Raw genomic sequence first — 19,028 nt, forward strand, 5'->3', positions numbered from 1 at the left:
AGAATGCTAATTTTGTTCCCTTTATGCCTTCACTTACTTTCATTATTTCCAAGATTAACCTTTTAACCCTAGACTGTCATTTTCCTTTAAACGCAACTCCTTTCTCTCCTCTCAACCACATGCCTTTCTTTCCTCTCAGCCGCAGTTCTCGTCACAATTACGAACAAGTAAATCCCTACTTCTTCTGCGTTTTTATCTCTATGTTGAATTTTTTGCTTTGAACTACACGAGTAAATGAGTTTCTAGACGAAGACTCTGACCTCTGATAGAAAATAAATGAAAGATTTTCCATTAATTGTGTTTCCTCGCATCCTGTTGAATCTTTCATTGCTTCCTTCACTTCACTTCACTTGACTTCACTTGTTAGAGAGAGAGAGAGAGAGAGAGTCTGAGTTTATTCTTGCCCACTAGTTCTTCTAAGTTTTTTACAAATTTCAATAAGTTGAAAACTTTGTTATTGGTTTTTGGATTTGTGAATTGGGTCTGATTTCAATCCAACAAGTGAATGATTGCATGAGAATGTAGTTGGAAAAAGTAAACATTCTCTGGAATCTGAGGCGAGAAGGGGAATATGGGTCGTTAAAACAGGCAGTCTGTCTTGCGCCTTTGGTTAAGGTCTGGGGAATATGGGTCGTCAAAACAGGGAATATGGGTCGTTAAAACAGGCAGTCTGTCTTGCGCCTTTGGTTGAGGTCTGCCCTGGGGATTAGATGCTTGTGTTCAATTATAAAATGTTATAAATTACTAATTACTATTTCTGTCTTTAAAGACTTAATTGCTAAATTTATTTTGCACCAGAGCTAAGCATTTTGTGCACTTTGATATCAACTGCATGTGTTATAAACTTCGGCTCGTTTGCAGATTGAAGATGTTTATGAGACTTTTTATGATACGTGTGGATAGTATTGGCCTTACATCAATCATTATATTCTCGTTGCAATCATTCTCATGCAAATCACCATGATTTGTCTTTTTGGACATCTATTGTTCTGCTGCATGTTCTAAATTTATGTAAGTTACTTGAATTATTTGGTTGTTGGGAACTTATTGAGTCCATGTGATCCTTGAAATGTTGTATTGTTTAGGAAGAGTAATTTATCCCTAATTCTTTATGCTCACAAATGTTGTATTGATTAGGAAGAGTATTTTATCCCTAATTCTTTATGCTCACAAATGTTTATTAATCAAATATTCATCATCTTTATGAAATTAGGAAGAGTGAGGACAAGGTTGTGGGTTGAGCTCTCTTCACTGGTTGCAGGTATGGAGGAAAAAAAATATAAATTTTTGTGACTGATTGTGTTCTGTATGTTAATTTATTTCAGTTTGCCGATATGTTTATTAACTTGTTAATTGAAGTCCTTCATGACATTTTTTTTTCTTCATTATTTTGTGTAGACCAATGGCTGGTCTAAGTTTGTCCACAAAGAAGAAATTACATGCTGCGTTGAATGTGTTGATTGTCTATCTTCGAACTATATTTGTTGCACGTGCTACTTCTTGTTTCTATTCTTGGTATCGTTTCCAAAATAGTCCCTCACCTTCTCAAACAGTTATAAGAGTTTACAAGCAATTAGAATACTTACATGGTTTAATTTATGAGAGTGATGTGACACGTATTGCTCAACTACGAATGGATAGACAATCCTTTCATAGATTATGTCAAGTTCTTGTGGCTAGAGGACGGCTACGAGCTACTCAAAATGTCTCTATACAGGAGATGGTTGCATTTTTTCTATACATTCTTGCACACCATCTTAAGAATCGCACAATTAACCACCATTTTAGAAGGTCTGGTCGAACAATTAGAAAATATTTCCATGAGTGTATTAAAGCAATGATTCGATGCCAAAAGGATTTTTGGCAAACACCTGAGCGTATCCCTGAGAACTCAACTGACCCAAAGTGGAAATGGTTTAAGGTATGTAATATCTACATGCCTACACTACTTAGTAATTACTAGTTTTTTATTTCATAGTTTAGTTTGTTAATTTAGTAGCCTATATACTGTAGAATTGCTTAGGTGCACTAGATGGAACACCGGTTAAGGTGCATGTACCAGAATGTGATAAACCAAAGTACAGAACAAGGAAAAATGAAATAGCAACGAATGTTTTGGGAGTCTGCACTCCAGACATGCAGTTTATATATGTTTTACCTAGATGGAAAAGGTCCGCACATGATGGTCAAGTTCTTAGAGATGCTGTGACTAGGAGAAATGGATTCAAAGTCCCTAATGGTAACACTCACAACCTTTTTTAGTAATTAAAATTCTTAGCTTTTGAATTGCAAGTGATATAGAGTTGTAAGTTTGACAATTTAATTCTTTGTCAACAATAGGTTGTTACTATTTAGTTGATGGTGGCTACACAAACGGAAAAGGTTTTCTTGCACCTTATAGACGAACCCGTTATCATCTAAATGAGTAGAGAGATGGTTATCGTCCTACAACACCGGCTGAGTTTATTAATATGAAACACTCAAGTGCTCGAAATGTCATTGAAAGGTGTTTTGGGCTATTGAAAATGTGTTGGGGAATTCTTAAGAGCCCATCGTTTTACGACATTAGGACACATCGTCGCATAATTTCAATGTGTTGTATGCTCCAAAATTTTATAAGGAGGGAGATGGTTTTCGATCCTATAGAAGCTGAAGCGAACGGGCAATTTCAAGATGGGAATTCATATGAGAATAACTATATTACCACTGTTGAGTCCTCATATGAGTGGATTGCATGGAGGGATAACCTTGCCCAAGAAATGTGGAACAATAGGGCGGTTCATTGAGTTGGTGTTTGATATGTCCTTTCGTTTAATGAAGACATTAGTGTGTCTTTTTATATTATAATGTTTGTAATAACATTTGGAATGCTTCTTTTGTTTTTAAGTTAAGAAAGACATCACTGTTTGTGTAATGACATTTGGAATGGTTTATTTGTTTCTAAGTTAAGAAAGACATCAGTATTTGTAATCAAAATCATTTGGAATGCTTATGTCTAATATTGTTTGTGTAATAACATTTGGAATGTTGTATTTGTTTCTAAGTTAAGAAAGACATCCTATTTGTAATTGAAATCATTTGGAATGCTTATGATTTCTAATATTGTTATGTAGAATGGCGTCTGCTTCAGTTGCGAAATGAGGAAGAAGACAACAGAAACATTATTGGACAACTACTGAGGATACAATATTGGTTGAATCCTTGCTTGAGTTGCATAATGACCCGACTTGGCGAGCTGACACTGGTTTCAAAAATGTTGGAAGCTATGATGGTGGAAGCTGACACTAGTTATTCGTAGTCTCATTTGAGCTATGATGGAAGCCAAACTCCCATGGTGCGGATTAAAGGCATCTCCCCACATTGAATCATGCATCAAGACGTTGAAGGCAAAATATTTTGCCTTAACTGAATTGCTAGCTCTCAGTGGGTTTGAGTGGAATGAAGAGAAAATGATGTTGGCTTGTGAGAAAAGTGTGTATGATGAGACTACGAAGGTATGCACATATATACCCTTGCTAATTTAAGATTATACCATATGGAAATATTAGAATGATTTTTGTGGTTGTTCATCAGAAAAATGACATAAAAATCATAATGATACTGTAAAATCAACTGTCGTCAGTGACATCTTTTGTATCTTTGATGAATAAAACTTATAAAGGGACAGAGATAAGGTAGCCGGGTTCGGATTCTCAAAAAATTTAGTACAATAGACAGCGCAATAGGACAGACATAACCATTCCACCTGCACTTTTTTAGATTGGCTTAGCAAATGTATAAAAAGGTCAGTAGGTAAAGTTTACAACTGGTTTCCATGTACTAACCTTGATAGGAACCACAACTTCATATAGAAGTAGAGCATCCCTAGCAGCCCGATAGAACTCCAAAGCAACTCTGGGAGATGACACGCAAACATCCTACACATTCCAATCACAGTTGTGGCCTTAAAAGAATTGAGAAGCGAGAAAATTGAAACTTGAGAAAAAATGCTTTAATCATGAAAACTAAGTTTTAAACACAAGGTTGCTTTTCTTACGTGCCTTGGATTTTGTGTTTTTTGTTTGTAGGGTAAAAAGGATGCAAGTGGATTGTACAATAAGCCTTTTCCGCACTACCACAGTTTGGGAGAGATTTATGCAAAAGATCGTGTTGTGGGTGCAAATGTTGGTAATGGTGACGATGAAGAAGAAGTTAGACTTGAAGATGCCAATGTCAATCAAAATGAAGGTGAGGATGAAAGTGGAAATGATTTTGATACTTCTTTCTCAGTACCAAATACCCAACAACAAAGGAATGCAGAAAGTAACACATCAAACAGTAGTCACAAGAGGGCAAGAGTAAGGGATGAAATGGCTAAGCAATTCTCTATTATGGCTAAAGCTATAGCCGATGTGGGACCTAAGCTTGATGGTCTAGTTCATGCATTGTCAACCGATATAAATCTAATAGAAATGCAACAAAAACTTGACGGTGAGTTGAGCAAAATGGAGTTTTTGGTTCCCATAGAATTATTTCAAGTCACCAACTTCTTGGCCAAAGAACATGACCTTCTGATGGTCTTTTTCAACATGTCTGATGAAAGGAAGAGTGCATGTGTGACTACTTTGTTGCAGACTTGGGTGCATAATGACGTCTAAGTGATGTTCCAAAGAATGTGAATGCTAGTTTTTTGCTAATGCTATGACATGCTTGCTGCCATAATGACATATCAAGGAAAATTGTAAATGTTTTGTAAATCTACTGACTGATTAGATGACACCATGATGGTCACCATGATGGTGAAGAACTACTTTTTGTTGATATTATGATGTTTAGGCATGTTAGGAATATTTTGTTGACAATCTGATGTGTAGGCAGGTTATGAATATTTTGTTGATAATATGATGCCTAGGCAAAGTATGACTAGTTTGTTTAGGTTGGTTATGATGGTTAGATAGATGTACTTTGATGTAAAATATTAACTTAAATGAAGTTATTTCCTACTCTTTATTTGTTCCTAATGTTTTTCCTTCATTTATTTACTATTAAACAAAATTCACGCCAGCCCTAGTCCTTCGCAGCTTTGGAGTAGCTGTTCTGAGACTCATTTGTGACAGACTTCTCCTCCATCCTCTGGTTAACAATCGACAAACAATGGCTCACAAAACAACTCCAGTCATTGGAAGTATTCCGTGAATCAGTAACTTCAAGAAACACTGAAATGTGGCATGGTGGCTGAGACTGCCCTGATACCACCAAAGATATGGAAAATTTTCATCAGTTCACTCTCTAAAACACAAGCTGAATAGTTGTTATGTTGTCTAACACATTTATAAAACTATATCATTCCACCATGTGGAATTTCAAATTGTTCATGACATACACAATCTTAAGAACAAAACGAGCATGCCTAAGCATAGTTCAAGTAACATCGAGCACAAAGAGCAGGTTATAAACAATATACGCAAACCACGGTGGCTTACACTATATTGGCTAGCATTAATACATATTTGATTTGGGACAAGGGCATTTTAGTAAACATACTGGTTTATATTTCGATTCTGCTGAATTAGTATACAGCTTTATGGAATTCTATTCCGATTCCAGAATATTTAAGTAAACATTTTCAACAGGAATCCAATTCTGACTTCTCCTCATTCCAACTCCTCCTCAATTCAATTCCTCCTTTTTTCGTTACGGTTACGTAAACGCACCATAGATGTTTACCATGATCTACATTAAATGGAATAGATATGTGATCTCATACCAATGTTTGTCATGTGTGATACTGTAAGTTGAAGCCCCTTTTAGGCCGTACGTGAAATTTGAACTGAAGCCCTAGTATCTGCAGAAAACAAATCCAACAAACAAATCCCACATTCAGAATTATTAGTGGATCAATAAACAGAGCTCTACAATCTCGTGCCAGTAAGTTCAATGCACGTCCTTATCCATTGGAAGTGGACAACGTTTTAAACCACTGTATTGCATAAATAACCACACTTTCGTAGGCTGCTTGTGTATTTCGGGCTTCTGAAGTTGCTCCAAGAGGGCAGTAAAAGTTTCAACTTGAAGTGCCCTCACAGAAAGCAGCAACTTCGCCTCCTGAGATCTCTGCGGTACATCTTCTTTGTGCCCAAATTATCTACAGCCCCACACTTCTCTAAGATTAAATATTCCTCCGGCAGCTCATTTATCGGAGTTTCCCCAGTAACCTTCATCCCCACAAGTGCAGGAGCCATCCTTAAAATGGTGAAACTTTTCAGTATTCCTGACAGAAATCTCCCGACGCACAACTTGGAGATAAATTTGATAGTACTGTGACAGCTTTGGCACATGTAAAGGTTCCTAGTCACCCATACAGGCATCCCAGGCGCTGTATTAATGAGCCCAAATGCAACTGCAAGTCCTTCGCTATGTCCACAGAAGATCTCCGCTTTCGAAGCTTTCGAAGCTTCAACTTCATCTGAAGGACTGGTTTCCGGCTCTCTGACACAAGCGAATCCCATTTTATCATAAAATCCCTCCATAACAGCATTTATACATCAGTCAACAATTGAACCCACTCCGACTGAACTAAATCTTTTCAACTTACTGTGCGAGTTTGATTTGAATTTCTAAGTATACTGAAATTTTTTGGCTCGCCACGACTTAAAAATATCTAAAATTATCCTGATAGTATAAGCTTGTAACTAAGTAAGGCATTAAAGTGATTGATGGGTGATGAAACCTTGGTCAAGTGAGGCACGATATTTGAAATCTGTTCACTTTTGTGACGTCACTTTAAGCATGCCTTCAGTCTTTCGGGTGAGTAGGGACGCCCCACCCTTACAAGTGGGGTAGCAAACTATGTCTTTGAATAATAAAAAAATATCTATTCATAGGCCCACTTTAAAAATAAAGTGTTTGCACCTCACAGGTGTACAACAAATTTATGTGATTTAACTACAATGCTTACAGGTATTTGTATGTGATCGTCGTATGGTGTGATAGTACTAAGTATTGTAACCAGTCCTGAATTTATGAGATGAAAACACAACATGCATGTAAAATCTGGAATGCTTAGCTTTATGCATACAATATTTCCAATAAGAATAACATTTCTAAATAATGAATCAACCAAGTTTATTAATTCAATCCAATTAAACTATTAGCAACTTCAACTAAACAGATAATGCAATTTCAATACCTATGAATAAACTGGACTCATAAGAAGTCATAAGCTGTTTATTTTTTAAGCAAACTAAGATCCTACCAACCAATAACTTCACCAAATATTGCTGCTTCTCAATCTCATCAACCCTCTGGTTCTTCCTCAAACAGGACACATCATATTCTGCGCGGAGGTTTTCCACCGGTTGAGTCTCCAGCTGTTGGATTCAGCACTGAGTCGCTGGCAAGAGGACCATTCCGACCTCCCTCTTGGGCCACAACTGGGATCTTAACTGCCGCTCTTTCCATCTCCTTCTCGAGCTCTTCCTCCCTTCGCAATGCAGTGAACTGGGTGTCTAGAGACCTGGCTGCTGCCAGCCATGCAAGAACAATCACCAGAAGTATTCCTCCAAGGTAAGGTGTTGAGTTGGCGAGTGATCCAAAGGTTAAAATCATAAACTGCTGAATCAGAGCACCACCAGACTTCCCCAATGGGTTGCAGACAACATCAATGGCCGCCTTTCCTTTAACCTACAGAAATAATTTAACAAGGAACGTAAAACAAAAGGGCTCAAAAAAACTCAAATTAGAAAAGTCAAACTTTTTCTTGAACAGGATTCAAAATAGGACCGAAACCTCCCTAGATTCAAATAAGCTCCCCCAATTCAATCCCCCAAATGTCTTAACTGATAGACAACATAAACAAATAAAAACAGCCACAGTTGAAACTATTTGCCAACCCAAATTCTAAAACCACGGGTTGTGAGTAAGAGTCCAAACCTTGGTGTCCTCATCCAAGGGAATATATGCCATTTCTTTGCATGGGTCAAACAAGCTGTACTTGGCACTCTTGCTGAAAATGTTTTGCAGAGCACCCACATATACTGCTGCAAGAAGAGGAGTCATCCCAAGGCTCGCAATAGCGGGTGAAAGTGGGCCACCAAACAATATCAGAGAGAAGAAACCAACTCCAGTCAGAAGTAGCACTGTAGGTGTGATCTTGGCAGCAACTCCCCATCCATATTTTTCGAATATAACTTGGCTTAGCAACATCATGGTGAAAGTTGCTATTCCGGTGGCAGTTGAGAAGTCGCCCATAAAAGAAGAGTACTCATTTGGGCTTGGAAACTGCACAATTTGCAGAGAAACAAGAGAGGCAAATTAGTGAAAAAAAAAAATATAGCCAAAGATTAAGAAAATCGGGCTAAGGTCTACCTGAGCTTTGAGCTTCGATTTCCATGTAACCTCCACAAGGTTGATACTAATACCATATGCAACCACCAAAGTGGCAAGATCTCTGATGTACGGTGAAGACACCAAAAATTTCAAGCTCTCCATTGTCCCCATCTTTGGCTTCTCCTGCAAGGTAATTGAGAGTTATTAAAGATGCATCAAGTCCAAATATAAGGTTTGAATTGAGGATTTGCAGCAAAATTATGCAATCAAATGGAAACCACACGTATCCTTCAGTATACATTCATATTTTCTTTTTTGGAATTCTTTCCGTATAGTTTAGAAAAATTAAAAATAGGAACAATGGTGCCACTTCATAACAAATGAGGCATCACTCAGCAATATGAAACTTCCATCCATGCCATTAGCATAAGAGTTATTACCAATAAAATGATAAACAAACATGATTTCTTAAACATTTCAAAGAAAATATATCGCTTTAATAACCCGGAATCATTCAAGCACCTGTTAACCAAAATTAAGAAACTAGGGAAAAAAAAAAAAAAAAAAACCAGAAAACATGACCACTACAAAAATATTGGCATAAATTCCTGGACGCATTAACAATGACAACTGACAAGTGACCAGAGTATGTATAAGATAATAAACAATATGTTCCGTTTTTAACTTCCCAGAAACATATTAACATATGGTAATTGACAAGTGACCAGAGTATGTATAAGATAGTAAACAATATGTTACGTTTTTAACTTCCCAGAAACATATTAACATATGGTAATGCTGATAAACAGAACAGACTGAATATTTGGGACCAAAAATAACAGATACATGCAACCCCAACAACACAATTGAGATGTGACAAAAATATTACCTTCTTCTTCTTGCTACGGGTGGGAAGAGGAACATAAGTGTTTACCCACCAGTACAGGCCACAGATAGTTAACCCCAACAACACCACAATGCTCATCATACCCCTTAAGGACATGGCCCAGCCATCAACTCCAGGACCCAAATTTTGCCTCAGATTAGAGAAATACTTCACTGTTCTGCCTGAGAAAATTAGTGCAACGTTCGCTCCCAATCCAAAAAGAGGGTAGAACCTCTTTGCTTCCTCAACGGTAGTGATCTGCACAAATGCATGTAACCTTAATTATTTACAGTTCCCAGTCAATGACAGTGATGCAGACCTCAAACTTCGACCGGGGAAAACTTTGAGATCATTCCTAGTATTCTATAAGAATCCATATCTTGTTATACAACTCAAATGGGGTTGTTGCAAAATAAAAACCGTAATATGAAAAAATAAATTCTGATACGAATCATGCTTAGAAACTAGAAAGCAAGACCCTTGAGCAGAAAAGTAAGTTCTTGTCCAATCTGCTGAGGCAAATAGCAGATAGAGATATCCAAAAAGGAATCTAGCATATTATACGTGTATGATTAAAATACCAAGCTTCCAATTCCAATCGCAAAATACATTTCAGTTATACTTCTGAAAAACTGACACATCACAGAGACACATATACCATATATTGTGTTCACATAATTTCCCAGTCCTGAACAAATATATACAAAACCGAGACTGGAAAGTATGAACAACCAATCTAGAAATAGTTTATGCCAGATAAATCATTAATTCATCTATATTTTTGGTATGATAAGATTTGTCTACGAAAGGACCTGATTGGCAAACCCCCAGAAAAGCACAGAAATCACGACGCTCCCCCACAATTCAGCCATGACATAGAACAAACAAAAGCTCCAAATCCTCAAAATTGCAAGAGGACCAAGGAATCTCGGGCCGAGAACGTTGAGAAGACTATCAGCAAGGGCTTCAGGGTGGATATAGCCACTGAGAGGATACAGGACGAACCCGAACGCCCCAAAAAAGGCGATAAAAGGTAGAATAACAGTGTAGAAGAGAGCCTTCTTGGACAAAACATTAGAGAGTTTTGTGTAGAGTAGCATAAACCCAACAGCCATAGGCAGATTCACCCAGGTCTTCAAAAATGGTATAATCTCTGCACTGCTCCCTTTGGCTGTCACAACCAACACATCTTTTGTGTCCCTGAGGATTGTGTAATTGAACAAAATACAAAAGAACATCAACCCAAGCGGGATGATTTTCTTGAGGGTCACAGTCTCAATCCCAAGGAACTTGGGCTGCTCAGATTCCCCAAATGCTGGCTGCCCAGCAGCTGCAGCCTCAGCCCTGCAGATGAACAAGTTCCTCTCTACTGGGGCAACCCCATGATTTTTTGGGACAAAGCTTGGAAATTTCGGGAACCCATTGGAGGATAGAGAAAACCCACCTGGGGTTTTGGGTTTGGTGGAGAAAAATCTCTGCTTTAGTCCCAAAGAAGATTGAAAAACCCTGGTTCTGGGGTTTGAGGGAAGAGAGAGAAGCCCTTTGGTTTGTAAGACAGCCTCCATGTCTCCCCTCTTTTAGGTTTCTTCAAGAAAATTCAGAGGTAGGTTTTTCTCAAGAGAAGAATATGAAGAGAGACACAGATAAGGGAGAGATGAGGTGGCTGCCTCAAGAAAAAAGATTGATTTTCAGAGAAGTGTAAAGGGCAGAAACAAATATCTTCAATATTTTATCATCGGGAAAATACAAGCCAAACCAATAAAATTTTCAAGTGGAGATTTTTTTCCAAGTTTGGAAGATTAAATTAAAAAATAGGTTCTGCAATCTGTGAATCATAACCCAGAAAGATAATTCCCCATCAGTGAAGAAGAAAATTAATTTTTCTTATCAGAAATTTAAATTAAACAGAGATGGAGTGATGTGAGTCAGATTAGAGTGTGACTGGAGGCTAATTCGGAAAAATGAATGGGTAAGCGACACAGTCGGGGGTCGACGGAAAGCAATCCCGGAAATATTGCAAAAGACTGATTCTTGGGGCAAATTGCACTGACCAAAGTACACCTATATTATGACAGTACGATTTTTTTTTTTTTTTTTTTTATTAAGATCACCAAAACGCCCTTAATGGGGACAACATAAAGATGAGTCCATGCCCTTAAGATATTTTTCACTTTTTGATGGGAGGGACACTTAGAATTGAAAATCGAAACCGACAAAAACCAAATCGGATTGACCTGAACAATTTGATTTTTGCGATTTTGAAACGATTTCGGTTTAAAATCAAATCGCAAGTTAAAAAACGATTTAGTTTCAGTGTTCTTAATATCTTGAATCGAATCAAAATCGAACTAGGTGTATAATACAAACAAATTTAATTCAATACACAACAATGTGTTAAAAGGAGAAGACGTAGGCAAGACGTTATACGGATAGCCTTGCATAGGTGAAAACCTTAAAGTGTGAGACGAAGCCTAACCTCACGAGACTTATGATTTTTAGTATAAATTATATATTATATAATATTTTGGTGGAATACTTAAGAGTCTTAAAAGGAAAAACAAGAATAAACATTTTAAGAAGAAAAATATATATAACGTTACACGCACAAAAAAAAACAAAAAACAATAAAACAATAAAAACAAAAAAACAAACAAACAAACAAATATTATTTTTCTTTCTGGCCACTTACTTTTTAAGGAATATTAAGTTACAAGATATGTTTATAGAAATGAGTCTCTTCAAATCTATAAAATAATATAGATATGTTGGAAGAATATGTTGAAGAATATGCTGGAAGTTGGGATGCTGGACAGCTGGAAGTCACTTTAAAGAGAAAAAGAATCAGCCAAAAAAATAATATTAAAAAAACAAAAAGTAAGCAAATGAAAGCACAACACGATGCCGTGCTATTCATCTTCTTCAAGCAGCCATGTTGCGTCTGCAACTTCCATATTCAACCAAAAAAATTCCAGATTCTAGCAGCTCTTACACAAAATGACACCCAATTGACTACCTTAGGCATGCCTCAACCTACGTCTAGGCAAGTTTTCGCCTACTCCACTGGGCAGATTTGATTTCACCGAAGCCCTACCTCCGAAACTGCTTAGGCGCGCCTTGGGGCACATTTTTTAAAACATTGATGTTGTGGTGTAATTAGTTATTTGGTAGCGTCCTTACATTTAGTATGGAGGCCCTGCTATGCATGCAAAATTGGTTGAGGCGGCAATGACATTATTACTTTGGAGGATAATGCACATTCGGTTGACCATATTAAGTTCTATGAGGGTGCGTTTATTGCACCGAACTATCTCGAACTCGACTAGCTTTAGGGACAAAGCTGGACTGGCTTAGAATAGACTAAGCTAGACTAACTTGGTGAAGTGTTTGGTGCACTGTCGGACTAAGAAGTTGATTTGACTTCTAGTTCTAATTCAATTCCTAGCATTCCAATTAACTACCAATTTCCCTTATATCTTCAACATCAATATGTAAAACGCAATTAACATTGGCCTAACATACAAACCCTTTCTGTTGAATTCAAATCACTTAGAAACCTCATAACTGATTTGCAAATTGATCACAGCATCTTGTATTTATGGAATTAAATCCAATGATAAACTACAAATTTTTCAAGAATTCGCAACAACTACTAAATGAACCAAATCAACCAAATTCTTATCCACAACAACTACTAATTGAACCAAATCAAAATTCTAAACTTGTGTTCAAATTCTAATTAGCAAGACAAAGCAACCAAATTACAAACTTAAAACCAAACAAATTACGACAGAGAGAGGGAGAGTTAATGAGGCAGACGAACCGTGAAATTTACTAGAGCGAGTAGGCGATTGCTATATAATCCACCACCACACTTTCCTTTATGTGGTTACTATCACCGATGTTGCTTCTACTGCTACTGCTCGCCTCGCCCTTCTTCATATTCTTTGCAATTTTCCAATTCGATCTTCTCTCCACTCAACTCTCCGAACTTCCAAATGACAACCCTCCCTTCTTCTCTATTGATCTTGCCGACCGATTTGTGACTTTTCGTATTTGAGTTTTTGTTTTGAGGTTTTTCCAAACAGCAAGGAACTAAGATGTGCGCAATGGAAGGGGTAAAGTAAGGAAGAGAAGTAGATGAGAACGGCGAAGTGGAGCAGAGAGGTCTTAACAGTCCATTAAATTTTGGAGGGTCTTGCTAAGACTGGTTAGCGAAGTCCTCTTCAGTCTCATTAAAGCTAGTCGCCGCTGCTAACAAAACGGGACTACACTCACTACTAATCCTAGCCAGTCCAGTGAAACTTAACATGGTCAAACAAACATGCCCTAAAAGTGTTAACTCGGGTAAGTAAATCATTTCAAGTAAAAGAACTTTTGAAATTTGTTCCAGGTGGAATACCCTACAATAAAAACTTAAAAGCAATTGTATTGACTAGCCAACGAACTAGTCAACTGAGTACATACTTAGAAGGTTAAAACTTAACAATATGAACTTCAATTAAGTTTTAGTCTTAGTACTTGAGTTAAGTTTACTTGATTAATAAAGTGTCAATACTAGCAACCCCTACAATGTTTAGTTCCAACAAGGTTATAAATAAGGCTTTGTAAAGTATTGAACACAATGAAGTTTTTGGCTGAAAAAACCTACATCTGGGTTAAAAAACCCAGGGACCTTCCTCTGAGTCCAATTCACTAGTGTAAATAAAGGTTCATACAAAGATCCACCACACAAAGCTCAATTCCTAGAACCTTATCTACGGAGCAGCTTTACCATTGTGCAACCTTGTATTACATAAGACGGACTCCTTCGGTCTTCACGAAGTGGTAGCTTCTCCTGAGCTCATCACCTTATGGCACTAAGATCAACACGATTAATGATATGATATGATTTTATGATATGCACATGAAATTTGGATTCAACTGACTAGTCAGGTTCTCCAGTCAAACAATTAAAGAAGAACCTAACATGAATCCAAGAGATTAGTCTATGAAGGATATGGAAACTTAGGTTTTGACCAAAAGCTTAATGCAAAACCATTAAAACAATACAACCCTAATATGCATTGATTGTGTGTTTGTGCATGAGATGGTTTTGTTGCTAGGGTTATGGTTTAGAAGCTTAAGAGGTAGCTCTAGGCTAAATGCACTCTTTTTTTCTGAAAATCTAAAAAACCTAACCAAGAAACAAATGAGACCTTGAAAACTCTTATAATGGAAGAGATGGATGTTTTAGACAAGGGGAACAAGGAGACACGTGTCACGAGCCAAAGAGACCTTCCCAGATCAAGGGTAAGAGATTCACGCACAGGAAAAGGTGTCAAATAGCCCATGTGAGCTGTCTTATTTTGCATGCCTAGACAGCTAGAAAACAGACGAAACATCTGACTAGACAATTACACTCGACAAAAGGAATTCTGGAAAAATAAGCCTGACATGCATATGCAAATGTATGATTCAAATCTTTTGTAGTGAAGATGGTTAGTGCTTTGACAAGTTCAATCCCCAATAGTAATTTCAGATTAGCATTGCACCCTAATTCTAAACTATGAGCATGTGTGGTACCAAATACAAGATTTGACAAGGGAAGTCAAACAATAAAACTAGTATTTAACAATCTCCCCCTTTGGCTTTTCTTGACAAAATAATCTCAAACCTATAACTAATTCACACATCACCCATACTCAAGAAAGCAAGCTAAGACAAGAGATGAGCAAGTAACAACTCCTGCAACAACACACATATCTCGACAACAGACAAGTGAGGTTCATCATGGATTATGAGATTAAAATAATATAGTAAGCTCAAGTGATACCAACATGTGTATATTCCAAAACACAATTTCAAAATGCATGTTTACAATTTTTAAATTGGTTGATATTTTCTCCCCCATTTGTCATGGTAAGACAAAGGAAGAAAATGATAAACAGATAAGCGCAAAAACTGGTAAGGAATAACAATAAAGAGACAATGCAAATTTGGAACACCAAACGAACTTAAAAATAGGTACAATTATCGGTACCAAACAAGTCAGATATTTAGCAAATTAAGCTCAGAAGTTCTAAGTAGCATGAATGAACAACAACAAAACAAATGTAGCAAGGTTAATTACATTAAAAGCCCAAGCAACCAAAAAAAAAAAAATCAACTTTAGTAACGTTGTTGAAGATCAACAGATAAGAAACTCCCCCATAACACTTGCATACTAAACCCTTATAGGTGCTCCCCCATAAACCTAGAACTCCTCTAATTGTGATGAGTCATCTGAGCCGATAGGAGATCCAGCAACAATGACATCTTCAACAGGAACACCTTCAGGGCATGGATCGTGACCAAGACCTTCTTCATCTACATCTTTATCAAAGGAATATATGATCCTGATGTGCTTGCCTTTCAAAGTAGGAGTGAAGAGAAATGCTGGTGAACATTGATGGACACTCATTTTCCTTTAGCAGCGTAGATAGCAGCCATCTTTGCAGGAACGGTAGTAGAATGGCCGGAGGAAGCAATGGTGTGATAGGATACAGATGAAAGATCCATATGGCGATGAAGAACAAGCTTTGGACGTCACAGAAAAGGCTCGGGGACAAATTAAAGAGGATTCAGAGAGGTTTTACTCAGAGATGGTGAGGAGAATGAGTTACTGACAAGTGGTAAAGACGTTGATTAATCAACTAGTGACTTAAAATCAACAAATTGTTTTCTAAGAGAGTTGATTTCAGACTCAAGATATGCTATTTTCCTATCCTGGGAGACAGTTGATGGTGGGACTGGTCTAGGATCACCTTGAGCTATGGCACACATGACATTACTAAGATTCATCATATTTCTGTCAAGGTCCTTAGTGGTTCTAAAACAAAGATCATCAGGATGTTTTTGAACACCAGCAAGCTTACATAACTGACTGATCAGACAAGGATGAATGGTAGACCCTTTTTGGTGGGTTCCAGGACGCTTGGACTTCGAAAAAATGGACTTGAAAATCAGAAAGCCAAAAGGCACATCATAGTGAGTTAACATGGCAAATAATACTCTGGCTGACTCAAGGGTAGGGTTACCATTATTTGATGTACCTAGAACATTTCTACGGATAAAGTCGGACCAAATTCCTATGGAAGGGTTTGAGGCGAGACTTTGAGACTTGACCTTTATAAGAGGAATAGACGGATCAGCATAAGCCTCATGATGGTAGGCACTCAGGTCATACTTACTGGTTGCAACATTAAACTTTGATGACACGGAGCAAAGGACGGGTCAAGATCAAGGACCATACAAATAATAGATGGGTCAAAGGCAACCATGACACCACGAACATAAATAAGACTACCAGACTCGGGAAAAGTTGACAGAATGTTAGAGTAAAACTCTTGAACCATAGACAAATTGAAATTTAGAGGATGAGAGTTTACCCTATGAAACCTATACCGTTCAATTAAGTAATCAAAGCAGATAGCGTTAGCCAAGGGAAAATCATCCCAGACGATTAGTTGTTCAAGCACGACCTTTTGTGCAGCCATCGTAGAGAAGAAATTTGTGGCCTGAGTGGACGAAAAGATGGGAACTTGGTCATTAGATGTACATCCTGAGGAATTCCTTGCAATATGAGATTGAGTAGAGCAACAAGAGGGCTAAACACGGGCAGAAGTAGTGTTTCCAACCATTGATAGAGAAATTTTTCGGTGAAATGGATTAAGAGTTTGAGACAGAAGGGAAAAATAACTCAAAGCAAATGGCACAGTAAAAGGTATGGTAAAAACCTAGATGTGGTAGATGAGGTTAGAACCTAAGACAACTAAGTTGTGCAATGAAAACCAATGGATGAGGTGCATAAGGTCAAAAAGACCTGCAAAGACAGAAATGCCCTTAATGAACCTTACCTTTCTAATTAAGACACTTGACTAGTAAGAATTTTGAACAAAACCACTATTAAACTACATTGATGCAACAAGTTGTAACTAAGAGAGAAGATAACACACACACAAAAGAAAAACAACTATAGTGACAAACCTAGTACCATTGAGAATAAGTCACAATCATTGCAACATAAATTGAGCCAATGTCTAAACACAAAACTACTCACAATAAAGACCCTAGCCTAATAAAACTTTTAAGTTGGCAAAGGTGATATGGAGCACCTAACCATTGATAGGATTGGTGAGAATTGCATTTGGACAATCCAAGACACATTTTGAGTCCTTGAGATAGGGGAAAAATGAATTGAATGTTCATGACATTGCATGAGATAACACTTTTGAGAATTTTAGAATTTTCTCTTCTCCCCTTTTTGAATTTTTGAAAACTTTGCTTATGAATGTAGAGATTGAAGCTCTGAAATATGATTTTACTTTTGAGATGGTCTGAGCACAATGAATGACTAACTAGGTGGTGTTTCACACTAGAAAAGACACTTAGCCCAATATATAGAGAAGAATTATCACTACACCTCAATCTAGACCAAAGTATGCCTAACCCATAAATCAACAAGAGCTTTTGTCAAATAAGACAAAGATTTTTCAAAAGCTATTAGCCATAATAGCGAGAACCTTTGACATCACAGAGAAATAATTAATCAAGGTTAATCTACAAAATACCAAAATGTGAAACAGTTAAGAAATGCACAAGGTGACAAACAGACTTAACTGACGAGTTGATTGACAAGACAGACACAAGAACAGGAAAAGTAAATATGTAGAAGAATAACAAAATAGAAGCAAAGCTACTCAAACTGTTCAGTCAAAAGCACATAACTCAACAAACCCTCGAAGATTTATGTGTCTTTTATTTTCCAAGAGATATGAAGTTCACAACTAGTTGTTTCTAGATAATGTCTTCCTAAGATGCTAGGTTCACACAAAAAGCATTCAGAGACGAAGTCTTGTAATTTTCCACATTGGACCTTTTGCTAAAAAGTATCTATGTTCTAACTTGAGCAATCATCACACTTAGAGGCAACAATTGTATAGCAATTTTCCTTTGATCTTGGAACCACCAACATGTTTTTCCCACGTTTATCAACAATTCTGCAACTTGACTTGGAAAAGTAAATTTCATTAGCAACTTCGTCACCGAGTTGACCAATACTAAGGAGATTAGTTGACAAACCAGCCACATAGCAAACATCATCAAGCATAGGAAGTCCAGGAATCTTCACTACTCATCCAACAATCTCACCCTTGTCTCCTCCACAAAACTCAACCATACCACTTTTGAATGGTACAAAAGATATAAAAAATAATAAAAAATAAAAAATCTTTGTCACCTGTCATATGATGAGAACAACCACTGTCAAGGTGCTAGATGTATGGGCTAGAGAATGATGTTGAACTTTGAGCAACCAAACACTTCCCAAATCCACGTTAAAAGCCACTTGAACTTAGCTTGACATTTCTTGAGCTCGAAGAATTAACAATATTGGACATTCTGCTGACTTCTATGGTTAAACGATCCACTTATTCCTTTAGATCATTTTTCCTTTCCAAATGCAATTTTCTACACATAGATCTAATATCGCCCAGATCATTATAATGATGACATTTGGGAACGAATGTAGACCCTGAAGTAGAGTCAGCCAAATGAGATATAATAGATAATTCCTTAGAAGCATGCAAGTTCACACTCGTGGAACTTAAGCTACTTTCATCACAAGCAACCATATCATCACCTTCAAACTGATTTCCTGCAACTTATACTCTTTATGATGAGTCAACACCTATAAACAGACAATTTAACTTGCAAGTAGCCTCATTCAATTTAGAAGTTAGCTTCAAATTAGCTTCCTGATACAGTTCATTGTTTTCCAGCAGCAAATGCATTTGTTGAAGCAGACTTTCGTGCGATA

The 19,028-nt window shown here is 37.2% G+C and overlaps 2 protein-coding genes and 1 pseudogene across 2 annotated transcripts; 2 read left to right on the plus strand and 1 right to left on the minus strand.

Annotated features, from left to right (window-relative positions):
- The first annotated feature begins 868 nt into the window (after window positions 1–868).
- On the plus strand, window positions 869–4,637 carry LOC148694336 (uncharacterized). The gene is made up of 3 exons (XM_088700808.1): window positions 869–1,261; window positions 3,114–3,494; window positions 4,068–4,637. The coding sequence occupies exons 2-3, from the start codon at window positions 3,312–3,314 to the stop codon at window positions 4,635–4,637; spliced, it is 753 nt and encodes a 250-aa protein (XP_088556934.1). The 5' UTR covers window positions 869–1,261; window positions 3,114–3,311.
- Window positions 1,403–2,985, plus strand: LOC148694337 (uncharacterized; annotated as a pseudogene).
- A 2,387-nt stretch (window positions 4,638–7,024) lies between the features above and the next one.
- Window positions 7,025–11,339, minus strand: LOC137739111 (plastidic ATP/ADP-transporter). The gene is made up of 5 exons (XM_068478603.2): window positions 10,006–11,339; window positions 9,197–9,451; window positions 8,347–8,490; window positions 7,912–8,259; window positions 7,025–7,662 (listed from the first exon to the last, which is right to left on the minus strand). Exons 1-5 carry the CDS (start codon window positions 10,756–10,758, stop codon window positions 7,309–7,311), a joined length of 1,854 nt encoding a protein of 617 aa, XP_068334704.2. The 5' UTR covers window positions 10,759–11,339; the 3' UTR covers window positions 7,025–7,308.
- Between the last annotated feature and the right edge of the window lie 7,689 nt (window positions 11,340–19,028).

Source organism: Pyrus communis, chromosome 9 (genome assembly GCF_041283825.1).
Source record: "Pyrus communis isolate YQ-2024b chromosome 9, ASM4128382v1, whole genome shotgun sequence".
Lineage (NCBI taxonomy): Eukaryota > Viridiplantae > Streptophyta > Magnoliopsida > Rosales > Rosaceae > Pyrus > Pyrus communis.

What these genes read in the sequence shown, in the direction of transcription:
- LOC148694336 (XM_088700808.1), top strand. Translation starts at nt 3,312, where the DNA reads ATGATGGAAGCCAAACTCCCATGGTGCGGATTAAAGGCATCTCCCCAC. An exon ending in TGTATGATGAGACTACGAAG is followed by an intron (nt 3,495 to 4,067) that starts GTATGCACATAT and finishes TTTTGTTTGTAG; the next exon opens with GGTAAAAAGGATGCAAGTGG.
- LOC137739111 (XM_068478603.2), bottom strand. Translation starts at nt 10,758, where the DNA reads ATGGAGGCTGTCTTACAAACCAAAGGGCTTCTCTCTCTTCCCTCAAAC. An exon ending in TCTGGGGGTTTGCCAATCAG is followed by an intron (nt 9,452 to 10,005) that starts GTCCTTTCGTAG and finishes GCATTTGTGCAG; the next exon opens with ATCACTACCGTTGAGGAAGC. An exon ending in AATCGAAGCTCAAAGCTCAG is followed by an intron (nt 8,260 to 8,346) that starts GTAGACCTTAGC and finishes CAAATTGTGCAG; the next exon opens with TTTCCAAGCCCAAATGAGTA.